General features: G+C 44.7%; 1 protein-coding gene across 3 annotated transcripts in view; it reads left to right on the top strand.

The window, feature by feature from the left end:
- LOC149306339 (septin 12-like) overlaps positions 1–15,900 on the top strand; it is a 59,620-nt gene extending 43,720 nt beyond the window's left edge. For 2 of the 3 annotated variants that reach the window (XM_089540311.1, XM_089540312.1), the window contains exons 4-10: positions 851–932; positions 2,644–2,781; positions 6,130–6,247; positions 7,218–7,313; positions 8,164–8,260; positions 13,410–13,461; positions 14,420–15,895. In XM_089540311.1, the coding sequence (XP_089396437.1) occupies positions 851–932; positions 2,644–2,781; positions 6,130–6,247; positions 7,218–7,313; positions 8,164–8,260; positions 13,410–13,461; positions 14,420–14,570 (734 nt within the window). In that variant the 3' untranslated portion in view covers positions 14,571–15,895. Of the gene's footprint in view, positions 1–850; positions 933–2,643; positions 2,782–6,129; positions 6,248–7,217; positions 7,314–8,163; positions 8,261–13,409; positions 13,462–14,419 lie in introns of all 3 variants that reach the window. The other variant, XM_089540313.1, reaches the window with a different exon arrangement.
- Positions 15,901–17,186: the final 1,286 nt, after the last annotated feature.

The following is a 17,186-nucleotide window of genomic DNA, read 5'->3' as shown; positions in this document are numbered from 1 at the left end:
TGGAGGGAGCACTGTGACATTTTGCCCACTGAAGTCCCAATCCATATTTTCCCCATTTGTGCACTTTCCAGTTGTCCATGTTCACCTGGGGATTCTGGGAGCTATAGTCCCCAAATGTCAGCTTTTCTAAGCTTGATTTTCATCCCCCTCCCTTGATTCAGACTGAGCCATAGACCTCATCTTCATTGCAGAATTAATGCAGTTTGACACCACTCTAACTGCTCTGGCTCAATGCTATGGAATGAAAGGATCTGTAGTTCTGTGAGATGTTTAGTGTTCTCTGTCAAATACCTCTGGTGCCGCAACAAACCACAAATCCAAGGATACCATAGTATTGAGCCGTGGCAGTTAAAGCAGAGTCAAACTGCATCAATTCTGCAGTGCAAATGCAGCCTATGTCATATCATTAGCAGTCTGTGCCATGTTGTTTTCCTTTCTGGGCTCCTCTTCATTCTTTCTCTCCCTCCCCCCAGAGAAGTGCCTTTTCTTTATTCTTATTATATTGAGAATAAGTTCATTTTGTCAGGAAAGCTATATCCCAGTCCCTAGAATACTGATCACCAATTCTAGGAAGGTGGATTTGCTTCCACTTACAACTGTCACATAAGCTGTTGTTTTAGTGTCCTCCATAGCAACTAGCTCTATTCTCAATGTGCGTGTTTTAACCGTGCCAGATCTTAATATTGCCAAAACCAGGACTTGATTTGCTGGGGAAACTGGGTGCCAGGAAACCCAGTTTCTCCTGGGCAAACTGTCAAAGCTGGAGCATATGTTTTAACTCCAAAAGCAAGGAAATAGTGGGCGAGCTTCAGAGCCTCTAAAGTAATGGTATACCTTCCGTTCCTGGCAGTTGTTGAAGAGAAGGGAGTGAAGATGAAGTTGACGGTGACCGACACACCAGGATTTGGGGATCAGATTAACAATCAAAACTGGTAAGAGAGCCTCGGTTATTGACACCTCCAGGAGAAAGAGGAGAATCGGTTTTATTGGTTATGCTTTGTTGAATCAAACCAGGCTTGGAAGTAACCGGTTAGGATCTGCATTGCTCTCTCTTTTCTTGAATATGTGTGTGAGAGCAAGCAGTGAAAAAGAAAAGCACATGATGAAGTGCAAAAATATAATCTGTCATAGAAGCACTGACCACCCTCTACTCTCTCTCTCATATCCATCCAGCCTTTAGTGCCACCACAGTTATAACTACTGAGGTCTTGTAAGTTCTTTCACGTTGTTTTCCTTTGTTTCATCCTTTACATCCTTTGTTACATGCCCCTAATTTTTACCCTCGACTTATCCATGGGTCGTATCAAAATCTATGATTTTGGCCCCAAAACCTGGCCTGGACTTATAATCAAGTATATATGATAGATACACACACACATGTTCCAAAAAGCAAACCTTGATTTTATCATTTTAGATAAGGGATTCCATTTCACTATACTGTTGTATTTCATGGTAACACAATAACCCCCACCAAACCAGCACAAATCATGGCAATTTCAGTTCCCTTGCAATCTTCCTATCCCCACAATCCCCCGCATGCAAAAATCAGACATATGTGGGCCAGGGCCAGAAGTGACGTGGCATATGTTCTGGTTGCCCCAGTAGCCGCCATGCATCCCATGGGGAAGTCGTGGCATGAAATCGTTCCTACCATTTGCAATCTTGTCCTAGCTAAAGGCTGGCTTCTAGCCCAATACAGTAGACTCTGACTGGCGGTTATTGCCCAGAGCCTTAGGCAGAAGTCCTTGCTGGCCTTGCTCAGAACTGTTGGAGACTGAACATGTGCTCTGCCACTGAATTGGTGCGTCTCTGTGTGCATTAATCCTTTGTGTGCTCCACACGTCTCTGCTCCAAATATGCTCCCCCATCTGTTTTTCTCTGTCCTCAAGTGTTCCAGACATGGTCTTACCCTCGCAAACCCTTGTTGAGCACCACTTCTATGGGGGCTGGGGTAGCTAGGGGATTAATTTGGAGCAGTGAGCAAGGGAAGGGTTGAGTGGGTGCACAGATGCTTCTTCTTTATACAAAAAGCACTCCCACCCAAAGCTGCAGCTGTTGGATTTTTTGTTTTTTTTACTACAGAGTTGTTACTCCATATAGAGGGTCCTGAGTTAATAATGTCACAGGAACTGGCTAAAATGCAATGGTTCACTTTGGCCCTACAGGCATTTGGGAGTCCAGCTCCAAAAATAATGCCCCATTGGCAATGCTGGCTGGAGCTTCGGGGAGTATAAGTCCAAAATACCAGAGGCTGGGAACCCCTGGACTACTAGGAGGAACTCACCACTTCCATATAGCCCAAAGCTTGGAAATGTTACCTTTTTTGAACTACATCTCTCATAACCTCCCAAGCAGCATGGCTAATGATCTAGAAGAATATGAGAGCCATAGCTGATAAAGTAACTTTGCATGTTCTAATGCATCCCTTTGCTGCATGGCACTCTAAACATATGTGATAGTGGGGTGGTAGAGGTGGGAGTAGTATTTCTCTAGCAACAAAGCATTAAGCATCCCAAGATAGTGTGATAATGAAGCGTTATTTCTGTGTAAGGCAGACTTAGTGGCATCCTTGAAAGCAATTGTTTGGTGTGATTCAGAGCCTTGCTCTCCTTCCCATCATCACATTCTCTCTTTTGCCTGTAGCTGGGAACCAATAATTGAATATATCAATGACCAGTATGAGCGCTACTTAAGAGAGGAGGTCCTCATCAGCCGCAAACGGAAAATCCCCGACACCCGAGTCCATGCCTGCGTGTATTTTGTGCCACCCACCGGTCACTGGTAAGTCTTTCTCATTCCATGCCAGGCTGCATGGGTTTCTCATATGTAGAATAGAGCTTCATCATTGTGATGTCTTCTGATGGAGCCAGAAATTTGGAAAGACCTTGGAGGACATCTAGTTCAAATGCTGGATGCAACAGCAGTATCCCAGACAGCTATAAAGTGGAGTAATAACATTATTAGGACCAGCTAAGATGCCTAGAACAATTTTGGGGGGATTCTCTGTAAGTCTTTCAGTGAGCCAAGTGAGAAACCATGGTCATTAAGGCAAACTTCAGACTTTACCAACAAATAAAATATGAATTACTGTATATCTCAAAAGTCTGCCAAGCATCTGTTTAAGGACTTTCAGAAAAGGAGAAGCCACCATTTCAAGGATAATCTGTTCACCTCTCAGACTGCTGTTATCCAGAGGTAGGAAGTCACTCATTTTGAGGATCACAGGAGCTGTCAGAAGTGTCCTCTGGACCGCCTTTTGCCTTTTCCGTGGTTCCCTGTTTACCCTTCATGCCCCCCTGCCTCTTGGAGCCAATACCGCCAACAGGTATGATAGTGAGGAGCACTGGGGCGGCTTTGATCAGCCAAGGGAAGGCAGGGGCTGGTTCGTGCCTTGCATACCTCAGTACCTGCCAGGAATCTTTGTCATTTTCAATTAAACAAACTATTTTCCTCCAGTTTTTTTTTTAAAAAGAGGGGTGGGGGATGAACTACCAGGCTCTTTATTCTACTCCTCATCTCCCCCCCCCCAATGTCTGTGGGTGCTTTTGGCCCCATGCTCTATTTTCCGACATCTGTGGCGCAGCTGCTCTCCTTTCTCACCTCCCTGATCTGCTTCAGGTCAGCAGGAGACAGTGCACCAAAGCCAGGATGCTAGATGCTGCAGAGGGAGAGGCGAGTGTTGTGTGAGTTGGGCAGAGGATGACTCCAAATCAGTTCCTAAATCAGGATGAAGCCTTTTTGCTTCTTCGTTCCCACTTTTAAAATTAATCCCGATAGACCATCTGAGCTAATGATGTTTTCATAGATGCACAGCTCCCCCTAAACCTCTTAGGAATTGCAAGAGGAACACTTTGTATTCTTTGGTAGTTTCCGATCCAAGTACTAACCAGGGATGACCCTGTTTAGATTGCAAGATCAGATGGGTTTTGGTGCCTTTGGGGTATTTAGACCCTAGCTCTTGTTGTTGTTGTTGTGTGTCTTCAAGTCATTTCCGACTTATTGCGATCATGGGGTTTTCTTGGCAAGATTTGTTCAGAGGACATTTGCCATTTCCATCCCTTAAGGCTGAGAGTAGGTGACTTGCCCAAAGTCACCCAGTAGGTTTTATGGCCAAGCTGGGAATCAAATCCTGGTCTCCAGAATCATAGTCCAACACTCAAACCACTGTGCAATGCTGGCCCTAGTCCCTACCTCACATAGGAGCTTATCACAATGGGGTTAATTTCGGCATTAAGGAGAGATTAAAGTGCATTTAAAGCATCCCGCAAATGAAGCGGAAATGGCGAGTAATTGCACGAATTATTATCACACGCAATTGCTGAAATAAAGTGATATCGGAAATGCATTGTCGCCGAAATCCCAAAAGTAAAAAGATGTGCATGAATGCTTCTTTGTGACCACTTTAGTGGCAAGTTTTGTGCGACATCATGTGACATCGTTTCATACAATTACACAATTTTTCCAGGATATTCATGGGATAAACTCCTGATCTCCTTTATGTGATAAACTCTATACATAAAAATGTACCAAGAGTTTTTGGAAAGCATGGCACCTAGTGACAGAAAGCAGCATTGCCACTCAGAGCATCAAGATCAGGCTTTAAAACAGCTGTTGTTTCACCTCTGGTAAAGCAGGGTCACTCTTTCTAGAGCTATGAAACTAGACCAAAATAAAATAATAACATTAGCGTAGCCATGCTGTGGGATAATCTCTGGCAAAGAACGGTTTGAAAGAGGAAATCCAGGCTTGGAAAAATAAGTCCACATAAGCAGAGCTTGTGGAAGTTACTTGTCAGAGTTACTTCCGGGATGGTTGCATTGACTGGGTGATTCTGAGAGATCGAGGCCAGAAAAGTAACATTTCCAAGCTCTGCAGATAAGTTACTAGTCAATCTGCTATGGCCTGGAAGGGGAAAAAAGAACTAGTGATCTTTTATCTTACAAAAGTCGTGTTTGCTTGAAAGGAATGGCCTGGTCCACTGACCCTGATCATGCGAAGGTAGTGTTGATCCTCACCACAATTGACTCCATGTGGCCAGGAAAGTGGCTAGACCACAAGAAAACATGCCCAAGGCTTACAGTGGGTTTTTTCCTCTTACCGAAGGGGGAGAGAAGCCCACAAAGAGAAGTTTCTGCTGATACAAATAATCCACAGTTGGGTTTTTTCCCCTCCAGAACATGAATTTAAGGAGACGGCAATGTGGGATTTTTGATGCTGGGTGGCCTGAGAGTGTGTGACTCGGGTTTTAGGCTCCTTCTGACACAAAAGAACAATCAAGTCAATGGACAATAGAAATAAAAGCAAATAGTCTTGGTTAGCAGATCCTTGAGCAAGGAAAGCAAACATCCCATGTTGATTCACCTATCTATCGGATGGCTAAGTCACGGTCCAAAAGCGGAGGCGGACATCTTTCCTCCATCTTATCAGGAGCGACGTCTACGTTTGCTAGGAAGTGCCGCCAGCTTCTCACAAACTTCTCTTGACTAATCTCTCTTTCCTTATCACACACCAAACCAAACCAAATCCCATTCCCTTTTCTAAACTAGGTTTGTGAGATGGACAAAAAACCTGGTCAGGAGAGCAAGAGTGTATTTTTATATGGTAGAACTTTGAACTTGATCAAAAACAATTACTTGGATATATGCTCAGAGACACTCTTGTTTCCTTTCTTAATAATAATAGTAGTAGTAGTAGTAATAATAATAATAAAATTTATTTATATCCCACTTCTCAGTTACAAAAACAACCGGAGCATCTGTTCTTCAAAGAGTATGCGTCTCTCCTCCCACACTGCCATGGAGTTTGGCACATGGCTCCAAGTTGTAGATCTTACATTTCTTGTACATAAGGAGAATAAAGAAGTCCAGGTAGCTATAAAGTGGAGTAATAAGATTATTAGTACCAGCTAAGGTGCCTAGAACAATCTTTTGGGGTTCTCTATAAGTTTTTCAGTGAGCCAAGTGTCATTAAAGGCACATTCCAGATAGTCAAGTTAAGAAGGGCTAGGATAACACATAGCTGACAGAAGGAACCAAAGGTTTGGAAGGCCTGGGAAGGCCTAGGTCTTGTTGCAATGGTCACGCCGGTGATATCCGGACTGTGCACAACGTCCTGTTTTTCCCTTCTCAGGCTGCGTCCCTTGGACCTGGAATTCATGAGGCGGCTCAGCAAGATCACCAATGTGGTGCCCGTGATTGCCAAAGCCGATACCCTCACCCTAGAGGAACGGGCAGAATTCAAACAGAGGGTAAGAGAACAAGGAGGAAGCCATGGAATGATGCTGAACTGGAGTGAACAAAGAGTTATGTGCAGTACCTTTCTCACCCTCTGACTTCGCCGTTGGGTGATGTGCAGTTCTCCATTGGGTTGCTGTAGGGGAACAGGAGAAGTCACTTTTGTGAACTATAAATCCCAGAAGCTCCCATCTAGCATTGCCACCAGCTATACTGCCTGGGGAATTCTAGGAGTTATAATTCAAAAAGGAACGTTTCCAAGTTATGGAATGTGGATTGTATAGAAAGAATGTTTATGTAGATGAGGGAACTCATGGACAAGATTGCCCATTTCTGGCTAACAGAAAGAAAGGCGCATTGCACATGCTTAGAGGCATTACCACATCATCTGATCCCCACTCTCCCAGGCCAAATGCTATGTTGGCTAGGAGATTCTGGGAGTTGTAGTCCAAAAAGTACTGTTTCCACGTGTGTCTCTGACTTTATAGGCACTCAGGAGGCCAGTTTAGACTAGCAATGAAAGAACTGATCTTCACATATTTATTAACGCTGAACATAATATCCTAATTGATACATTCAAATTCTGAATCAAGGTTAACATTAATATTCACCCTCAACTCTGCCATTTTGAAGCTCTCTAGTTGAACCTTGTTTTTAATACTGGAGAAGGTATAATGCTCACAGTAATGGTAGTCCAGAGAGTATGGATACTGTTATGCAGTGCACACAGTATAAAATTCCTTATAAACAAGTTCCAATTGTAGTAGACCCATTGAATCAATTGTGGAGTGGGAAGTCAACAATTTGCATGCACCCCATTGATTCAATAGCTCTAGGTACTCTGAATGTCCCAATGTCCTGTGCTGAAATCTGCTTTGCTGTTTTGTGACGTTCTTTCATCCCGTCAACAAAGAACCTGCATTCCTAAGCAAACCAAGGGGAGTGCTACCTCTCTCATCTTGGCCAATATTTTTATCTTGGCAGATTCAGAAAGACTTGAAGGCCCACGGAATCCATGTTTACCCCCAGGTGGACTTTGATGATGACCCAGATGACCGGCTTCTGAATGACAAAATCCGGGTAGGTGGTGACAAACTGAGCATGGCAGTAATTCTCTGTGGAAACCTGGTTTCTGTTGCAATGTCACCTGTGGTCAGGGGCATCAATAGGTGGGTGCGGGGAGTGTGAATATTTGAGATAAGGGGTGCATCTACACTGTAGAAGTAATGCAGCGTGACACCACTTTGGCTGCATCCGCATTGCAGAAATAATCCATCTTGACTCCGCTTTAACTGTCATGGCTCCATCCCATGGAATTCTGAGAACTGTTGTTTATTGTGCCATCAGTTTTCTGACACAGAAAGCTAAATGTGACATCCTTGGTTTTACTATGCGATCCCTGGTTAGGATTGTCCGGTGTAACTATTCCAGGGAGAAGACAATGCACTCTTGAGGGAACGGAATTGGGTCCAGGGTCTATAAATGAAGCTGAAGATCCTCAGTGGATATGCATAGTGATCTTAGGGTGCACCTATGCTGTAGAAATAATGCCATCAAACACCATTTTGAGTGCTTTAGCTCCATCCTATGGCATCCAAGATTCTGTAGGATGGAGCCATGGTAGTTAAAGTACTGTCAAACTGCATTATTTTGACAGAGTAGATGCACTCAAAGTCATACTGTGGTTTCCCTACATGGCATCAACGATCCAGTTATCAGTGCCAGTCACATAGCCTCCAGCTGCCGGCTTTCCATTCTCCAAATGGAAAGAGGGTTGTTCTGCTTCTCTAAAGAAGTGTGGACCGCCTTTGCTTCTGGCTGATTGATACAGATTTAACACTAGAGGACAAAGGTATGATGGCCCCCCAGAAAGGAGGGCAAAAATACTTGGTCGTCCATTTGATAACCTTCTCTTGTTGTCTTCATCTAGGAGAAAATCCCCTTTGCCGTGGTTGGAGCAGACAAGGAGCATCAGGTGAACGGCAAGAAAGTGCTGGGCCGCAAAACCAAGTGGGGGGTCATTGAAGGTAATGTCTGTTGCAGCTTTGCATCTTGGTATGACATGGCCCACCTGGGATATTATGCAGCAAATACTTACCATTTCGCTTTATTTGCAGGATGCTTTAAAAGCACTTTGATCTCTCTTTTAATGCCGAAATTAGCCCCACTGTGATATAGCTCATAGTCTACTTTCTCAGATGCATTTGTGGCCTGTTCATAATGCTGCAAGTCTGCTGCCTGAAACAGTCATCCTATGGTAGTCCTTGGCTTGCATTCATAATTCCTCCAGCAAGAGAGATGTCTCGGGGATTCTTGTTACCTTGCCCTGGAATTGGAGCACCTGCAGAGTCCAGCTTCCCACATTCTTTCCCCTACACACAAACACCAAACCTCTGCTCTGCATTCCACTGTTTTCATACCCATCTCTGGGCCAAGATAGTTCAGCCGCTCCCACCTGGAGCAAACGTGGCCAGCCAAAAACTGGGGGAACACTGCATGGAAGAAGGAGAAGCAGGTTAGCAGACTCGGGTGGTGTGTGTGTGTGTAATGGAGGACTCCTTCTTCTACCTCTGGAAAAGATGGTCATCCCATTGTGGCATCTTCTTGTATACCAGGAACCCTGTTTTATAGACCCAAAATGCATCCAGAATTCACATCTTTAAGTTAGATTGCATCTCCACTGTAGAGATCATGCAGTTGGGCACCTCTTTAACTGGCACAGCTCCATCCTACAGAATCCTGGGATTTATAGTTTGGTGAGGCTCCAGCCCTCTTTGTCTGAGACGTCTCATGACCTTGCAAAACTGTAAATCCCAGGATTCCATAGGATGGAGCTACAGCACTTAGGGCCTTATCACACTGGCGAAATCCCATTCAGAAATATCTACTTTAAATCCTGTTTCCGTTTGGGATTCCTCTAGTGTGCTACGGTTCTTAAAGGGGTGTCCAACTGCATTATTTTCTACAGAGAAGCCGCACCCTTGACCTTTGTTTACTTGGTTAAGATTTGTAGTAAGTGGAAATGTTCCCTAAATGCAAAAGAACTGATGGAAAAGGACAGTCAATAGCAAATACTGTACAGGTTATTGGTATTAGAATTGTTGCAATCGCGTTCACCATTATTCAGTTTCCTATCACAACAATATTCCATTGGTAGTGCCAAAATGAGATCCGACTGCCAGTTCAGCTGGTGTTTGTACATCCAGAGAGGTTGGTCCATTTTGCCCTTGGCCTCAGGCGGTAATATGTTTGGGGATGATCTTTCCGTCCCTTTCTTTTGTGGTGTTTCATAGCTTTCTCCTATTTTCTGAACTGATGTCTTCTCTTTGGGCTCCTCTTTCAGCCATTGATCTCCTCTTGTCTCCTCAAAGGGCTCAGTTCTACAATATCACTCTTGAAAATAACGTCTCCTTTCTTTCCATTTCGTGTACTTTTCCACAGCTCGCATTGCAAGGCCCTTAGGAGCAGGACAGGTATTACGACAGCTCTGGATGCTGCCTTCCTCCTTTGCATGCCCCCTCCTGGCATTTTCGGTAGTAATGCCTTGGTCCTTGGTCCCTCAAGTTCAATATTGTCTAGACTGACTGTCAGAGGTTCTCGACCCTATCTGGAGGTAGCAGGGATGAAACCCAGGACCTTCTCCATGTAAAGCACATGCTGAACCCCTGGCCACATGTGTCAGGTATTTTTTTTTCATCCCGAATTACCAAACAGGAGGCACATCGTTGCAATCCCTGTGCCCCAAAATGGAATATGATTTCTAGCAATGCCACTATGCTTTTCAGGGATCTCTTTTGGCCATGCAGTTCTCCATGGGATCAGTATTTAAGATTCTGCTGCCTCCTTGTGTTCAGCAGCTTTTATGCAGAGATTTTATTCTCAGTACAAGCCGAGTCTCCCTTACCCAAAACCTGAAATAGTCCAAAGTCCAAAACTGTCCACATATGGGTGGCTGAGATGGTGACACCTTTGCTTTCTGATGGATCAATGTACAATTTGAAGTCCCTCCATTTGGCCCTTGTGAGTAAGCGAGGGACGCAGCTCCGAAGTCCGCACAAATGGAAGGACAAATGTCTTCCAAAATCTAAAAAAACTCCAAAACCCAAAACACTTCTCGTCTCAGGCATTTCAGATAAGGGAGACTCGAGCCGCAGAAAGTATGCTTCCTTCAAAGCACTGCAGAGGATCTCCCAATTTAGAACTAAATGTTCAGAAGCAGAAATGAGTATAGAAACCAGGAGTGCTCTTGAAAACCTGCAAAAGGATATCAGGGGTAGGGGAGAATATAATGCACCAGGAGAAGGTGCTCAACCCTCCGTCCTCTTGCTGCTTCTTCTCTGCATTCTCAGTCCCTCCCAGCTCCTTTTCCTCTTCAAAGATACATCTGGAATGTCAGTTATGGGTAGGAGATGAAGACGAAAAAGGTGGAGAGGGAGAGGGTTCAATGCCACCCCTCTCCTCTGCTACTTTTCTCCCAGAAATCGCACCCTTTTCCCTGCTGCTTTGTAAATGCACAGTATGCCTTCTTCCCTTGCTGCTCCCTGTGTTTCAAATTGCATCTCAGCACACCTGCATGATGGCACCATTCCGACTTTCCTTATATAGCCCCTTGACCCTCACCTTTTCTGTGAAATCCTTGGCACAACCTCCTACTTCCCATGTCCTGCTGTAACTCAGCCTGAAATGAAGGATGGTTCCAGATTAAGGAGTTTATCCCATGAATATCCCGGGAAAACCACGTAATTATATCTAATGATTTCAAACAACAATGCACAAAACCTGCCCTTAAAGTGGTCACAAAGAAGCATTAATGCACATCTTTTCCCACTTGGAATGTAAGTGACAATGCATTTCCAATATCGCTTTATAATCATTTGCACAATTACTCACCGTTTCTGCTTCATTTGGAGTTCTGGGGTGTGTAGTTTGTTTTAGCCGCAGAGCGCTCTGAGAGATAAGGCTAAATAGCTCACCAAAGTGTAAATCCCAGGAATCCATTGAGCCTAGACAGTTAAAGTGGGATCAAATTGCATTAATTCTGCCATGTCGATGCAGTATTATACTCAGTCAAATGCCACGTGCGCTGATGGTGCTGACACACTCGGTCAGAACATTTTGGTTCACCTGAGTGGAGCATTCTGTGGCATTGTCCTTTGCACGGTTGTAAACAATGTCCACAGATTTCAACTTCTTGTTAGGATCATCTTTGAATACATAAACCAAAACTTGACACTTAGGTAATTCCCCTTCCCGGGGAGGATGTCCCAGCCCTATTTTGAGCAAGTCATGATGGCGAAAAGCTGTAATAACATGCTTTGGTTATCAGTAGGTTGGCCTCATTCGGGAGCAATTGAATCACCTTCCATGGGGAGACACTAGAATGCATCAGGTCAGCAAATAGCTCAGAGTCCAAGGAGTTCACATTTTATTTCATATAACTATATTTCACTTTCAGTTTCTTCTCGTGCTTTCTGACATTAAATGTTTAGGTGGAAAACACTTGGTTCTGTCCACAGAATAACTCCTTTGGCCATGGCACATTTTGTACACCCTGCAATACATGATTCTTAATAATAACAATCACAACAACATCAATAGGTGCTAATATTAGCAGTAACGATCATAATTATTACATAAGGCAGGACTAGAGCCAGCGGTGTAGTGTTTTGAGCATTGGACAATGACACTGGAGACCAGAGTTTGAATCCTGACTCAGCCATGGAAACTTATGGAAAACCAAGCTTAGGCAAGTTACACACTCTCTCAGCCTCAGAGGATGGCAATGGCAAACTCCCTCTGAAGAAACTTGTGAAGAAAATCCAGTGATAGGGTCACCATACGTTGGAAACAACTTGAAGGCACACAACAAAAACAAAGAGCCAAGTGACTATTGGCTCCTCAGAGACAAGGAAGAGCAAACTGCTAGGGAAGACTGCAGTCGTTCATGGAGTATAAATGGAACCTGCAAGTTTGGGAGCCATGTACAACTGAATACCAGAGTATGACAAAGGTTGAGCATCTGGGGACACAGAGGCAATGTTGTTACCTTTGTGGTGTGTTTGTATTCATTCCAAAAACATGTCACTGCGTGGATGTTTAGATCGTGACCAAGCAGAGACAGCTGTTAATGAAACTCAATCAAGAAATCGTTGTAAAGACAAAACTGTTGCAATTCCAACTCCAACATGCTGCTACGTTTGTTCAGCCTTCTTATGCAAGCGTCTCATTGCCCAACATAATGAAACGTAACACAAGTCAGGCAGCGCGAGCGACGCTAATTGTATAGGAATCAAGCTATGTACAAAAGGCAGAAGGAAAAACGTGGAAAGCAGAGACACTGTTATGGCATATCGGTAATGTGTTGTTGGGTGCCTTCAAAATGCGTCCAACCTACGGTGACCCCAAGGGAAAACTATCACAAGGTTTTCTGGGGCTGAGAGTGTGTGACTCTCTCAGGGTCACCCATGGGTTTCCATGGCTGAGTGGGAATCGAACCCTGATCTCCAGAGTCAAAGTCCAACACTCAAACTGCTACACTATACTGGCTCTTACTCCTGTCTTATAACACCTACTTCAGGTGCAAATTTCTAGCTTTTACAACTTCCCCACGATTGCAGACTAAATAAGCCCATATAGTTTTACACATCCAACTTCAAGTGTACTTTAAACTTTTTAAGGAAGGCTTTTATATATTTATGATTGCCATTTGGTGATAAATTTCCTATTAATTGCTTGCCTTGCATTATGGCTAGATATCAGATCCTTGCATAGCAAAGCTGAGCTAATGTAACAGTATACCTGAGCTGGAAAGGCTCAGTCTTGTGCTGATAAGCATTTGTGTGGCTACTATTTGGAACATGAGGTTAGTTAGGCTGCTCCTCTAAACCAGTCCAGAAGAGCTGTTCTTATGAGCTAAAGGGGAATTTCAAGCTTCAAGCAGAACTAGATATGGTTACCAAGTGAGGAAGCACCCAGTTAGCATGACCACCGGACATGATGCCTGAAGGATTCTAAGAGTTGTAGTTCCCCAAAAGGAACTTTTTCAAGCTCTGCAGTTACTGGGCTCTTAGCCTTCTGCCACCTTGGAAAGGTCCATCCGTTTGTTCCCCCCAAGCACTTTTTTTCCTTGGTGGTCATAGAAGATGTTCAGCCGTCTCTTGTGTTCTTGTCTTTCAGTGGAAAACCCTGCCCACTGTGAGTTTCCTTTGCTGCGGGATCTCTTAATCAGGTAAGATGTGGTCTCCAAAAATCTAGATTTTGGTGTGGGTGAACTGGGTTCCAGTCCACAGAGGAGTTAACTGTGACTCTTTTCTCATGGCTCTACCTACTAAAAGGGTGATCACCCAACCGACCCTCTGCTTTAACAGGACACATGGGAGGAATGGTTCTCCCACTAGCCATGCCCTCGACATACTGATGTATGCACCAGCCCTACCTTCTGAACCACACATTTGGCGTAAGAGCGAAGGAAGCCTTGCCCAAGATACACTATCACCTATGTAGGCATGTAGGGCCAGGCATCCACTTACATGGAGTGGGCCCATACACCAATACCTGCAGATATGAATCCTATTCCTGCCTGTACTGCTGGATGATTCAAAAGTCTGGCCTTGCCACCAGGTTGTCTTCAGGTCAGGGATCAAGGTGTGCCAGATAGGAAGGGCAGGGAACCGTCTAATTAAAAAGACTGTATGTACACCACTATGTAAATTTACAGCGCTTTATAAATAAAGGTTAATAATAATAATAATAATAATAATAATAATAATAATAATAAGATCAACCATTGCCTCAGTAATGGCTACTCCCAAACCAAGCAGATTTGTATGTGAGTCTGCTGCTCTATCCCCCACTCAGTGTCCTCAGGACCTTGATTCGGAACACATGCGGAGTCTGACTTTCTCTTTATGTAGGACACAGGGATGTGAGGCCCCATCTCTCAGATGGGTACCCTTGGTCCTAGATTTGCATTCAGATACACCACCATCAGGGAATCCTGGAGGTGGTCTTGAAGGATCTGGAGCTGGTGAGATGAGACTGATCAGGGAATGGTGGCACTGTTGAACCTGCAGTGTCCTCAAGTAGGATATCTTTCTGGGTGATGGTCTCAGATTGAGCAGGCCATTTGAAGGACCAATTGGCCAAGTTGCTCCAGCTTCTCCTATTCTTGTCTCCATCTTTCTCAGGTCTCACCTGCAGGACCTCAAAGACATCACTCACAACGTGCATTATGAGCAGTACCGCATGCGGCGTCTCAATGGAAGCAACCTGCCAGCCAAGGGCGGCGAGTGCCTGGCACTGAGTCCAGTCAACGGAGAGCCGGAGAGTCACCTTTGAGCTGCAGGGACAGCGTCGCCTCTCCTGTCCCATCCGTCCCAACCCCAGCTTCACTGACCCATTCCCCAATGGCTTCCGCAGACTGATTTCTCCTTCCTGCTCCTTCTTCAGCAATCAGCCAGAACAGGTTTTCTGAAAGACATCTTATCCCTGGCCCCAGTCTCCTCTGATCAGAAGTTCCACCTCTGACTTTGAAATCCCAACATTGTTCTTGGGCATCTACATATCCTTGCAGCTTGTTGTTGGGCATCTGTTATCCTTACTGCTTCACACCTCAGAAACAATGCAGCTGCCTGCTGGATTTTTCTAGACCTGGTCTCAGCTTCTCAACCAAGAAGACCTCTCTCCTATCTAACTGGGCCTTCCCGACTCCATAGCTAAGATATCTCTGTCTTGGCCGATCCCACTCACTGATACAATGAGCCCAACTTTTGCCATTGACTACCTTTCTCTCATGTTCCTCCCTTTGTCTAATGTTGGTGGCAACCGTACTGTTCTTCTTTGGTGCGTCTTGGCTGGGTATGGAGCCTGAGAACCCCCGAAGGATCGGTATTCCATGAAAAGGTTGAACCCATAACCTCTGAGAGGGAGGAGGGAGCCCCATCCTTGTTTGAAACTCCCCCAGGCTGGGATTGTAGCCACCATCGGAGTCACAGGCATCAGCAAAGACAGTCCCAGCACTCTTGTGCAGTTTGGACCAGGACTGCTTGCTGTTTGTAAGGATTCAGGATGGAGAGGAGTGGTGTGAAGGCTTCTCTGTCAGCAATGAGCAAGCCAGAATTGGTCTAAGCTGCCTTCTTGTCTGGCGCAAATCTCCCTTTGGGTATTTCTTGACCCACAGAGCGCGGAGAGGGCTGGGATTTCAGAGAAGACCTCTCCCGGCTGATCCCCAATGATGCCAGAGCAGAATGGGAAAACTCACCATTTCGCAGAAGCCAGCCAGCCTCATCCTTCTGTCAGGTTGCATTTTATACTCCTGGGCAAAGAGGTTGTGAGTCTCCAGTTTACACATTAAAAAGAGACTCTGAAGAGTCCTATGCAGGCCTGCGGTGTGATCTTTCAATCTTCTCAAAGGTCTCTTGGGCCTGATCCCCACTACCTTTTAAACCGGATCACAAATCCGGTTCAAATGATCCTGGGACCCAACTTGAATCAATTCACTGAAGTGATTCAGAGAGGGGGTCATGCACTAGATCCATTTAACCCGCATCTTTTTGTCGCTGATGTTTTCCGCATCTTTTTGGATAAATCGATTCTGCACAAGTGTGAACCAGATGTGGTTGCCTTTCAGCCGGCTGGAGCAGGTCCCTTTTGAACCCATTCATTGGTGAATATGAACCGCAAGTGGGTTATTTTACAGGGAAAAAATGCTATTGGGGCAAATGTAGCGGGAACCACGCTCCGCTGTCGAATCAATCCATAGGTTTGGATTGCAAACCACTTTTTTTGTAAGTGGGAATGAGGCCCAAGTGTGAGGTGGAGTAATGGGTGGGCAGGAGCCGGAGAGAAAGAAATTCCTCCATCCCCTTAAAACCTTTAGCATTTTTGCAAAATACACACACACACTTTGTTTGTGGCTCTAGCATGGAAATTCCACATTCATTTTACTTCTCAGTACTGGTATCCTCAGACTGACTTCCTCATAGCGCCTGGTTGTGTCTCCTTTTCTCTCATCTAAGGCTGTGTTAATAGAAGCACTTGTAGCCCATAAAAAATAATTTGAGGTTCAGTGCTGGCCCTATCATTAGGCGGAGTAAGGTGGTTGCTTTAGGTGGAAATGGCTAGGAGGTGGGCTATGGGTGCAGCGCCATCTCCACCTTTGTGGAAGGATTTGACTGGCATTCCAGCCAGGTTTTGTGCATGGAAATGGAAGATAGGTCCATTTTCTTCCTTGCCTCAGGCAGCAAAATGTCTTGGGTTGGGCTTATTAGGAAGATGGAAGTCCCTTTTTGCTCTTAATCCTACACCGCTGCCATCTAACTTGGCCCCAAACATTTGCCTGCGCTGCCTTTACTCATTCTGCGGGTCAAGCCCTTGCAAAACCACAGCAGCTGCGGAGCATCTGCGGAAAAGCCAGCGATTCCAGTACAAAGCTCCAAGATAACCAGCTAGCTTTGTATATATACACTGATGCTTCTTTTCTTACTCTTATGCCCTTCTTTGGTGTCAATGACAGGGATGAAAAAGAGCAGGAGGGGAGGGCTGGCGCAACCAGACATTGTATTCTCTGTAAACTGCATCTGCAAACGCAACCATTAACTGAAAGCAGATGTGCGCCTCTAATTTGAGGTTGTAGTAAAGCACTCCTTTCAAGATTTTGCTTCTGAGTCAAAAGAAAAAGCAGATTGGAGCATGGATCATGTCACTTGCACATATACCCCTCCAAAAAACAAACATTTCCTTTCTTATTTAAAAATGCAGATATATCCCTTTGCAGTTAGTAATTTTTAGTTATTTCTCTAGTTTAAATGGAGGAAGAATGTCACATGCTTTGAGCATTGTGCTTTGCCTCTAGTTACAAACTAGTTACTTATGAGAAAAAGAGAGGTTTGTTACCTTTCTAAACTAACTGCTTTTGGCTTTAGAGCTGTGGCTTATTGCTTTTTCAAGTAACAT

Source organism: Sceloporus occidentalis, unplaced genomic scaffold, assembly GCF_023333645.1.
Source record: "Sceloporus occidentalis isolate IW3139 unplaced genomic scaffold, rSceOcc1.0.p SCAF_10, whole genome shotgun sequence".
Taxonomy (NCBI): domain Eukaryota; kingdom Metazoa; phylum Chordata; class Lepidosauria; order Squamata; family Phrynosomatidae; genus Sceloporus; species Sceloporus occidentalis.
Note: the sequence above shows the minus strand (reverse complement) of the source record. Positions and strands in the feature narration are given on the sequence as shown.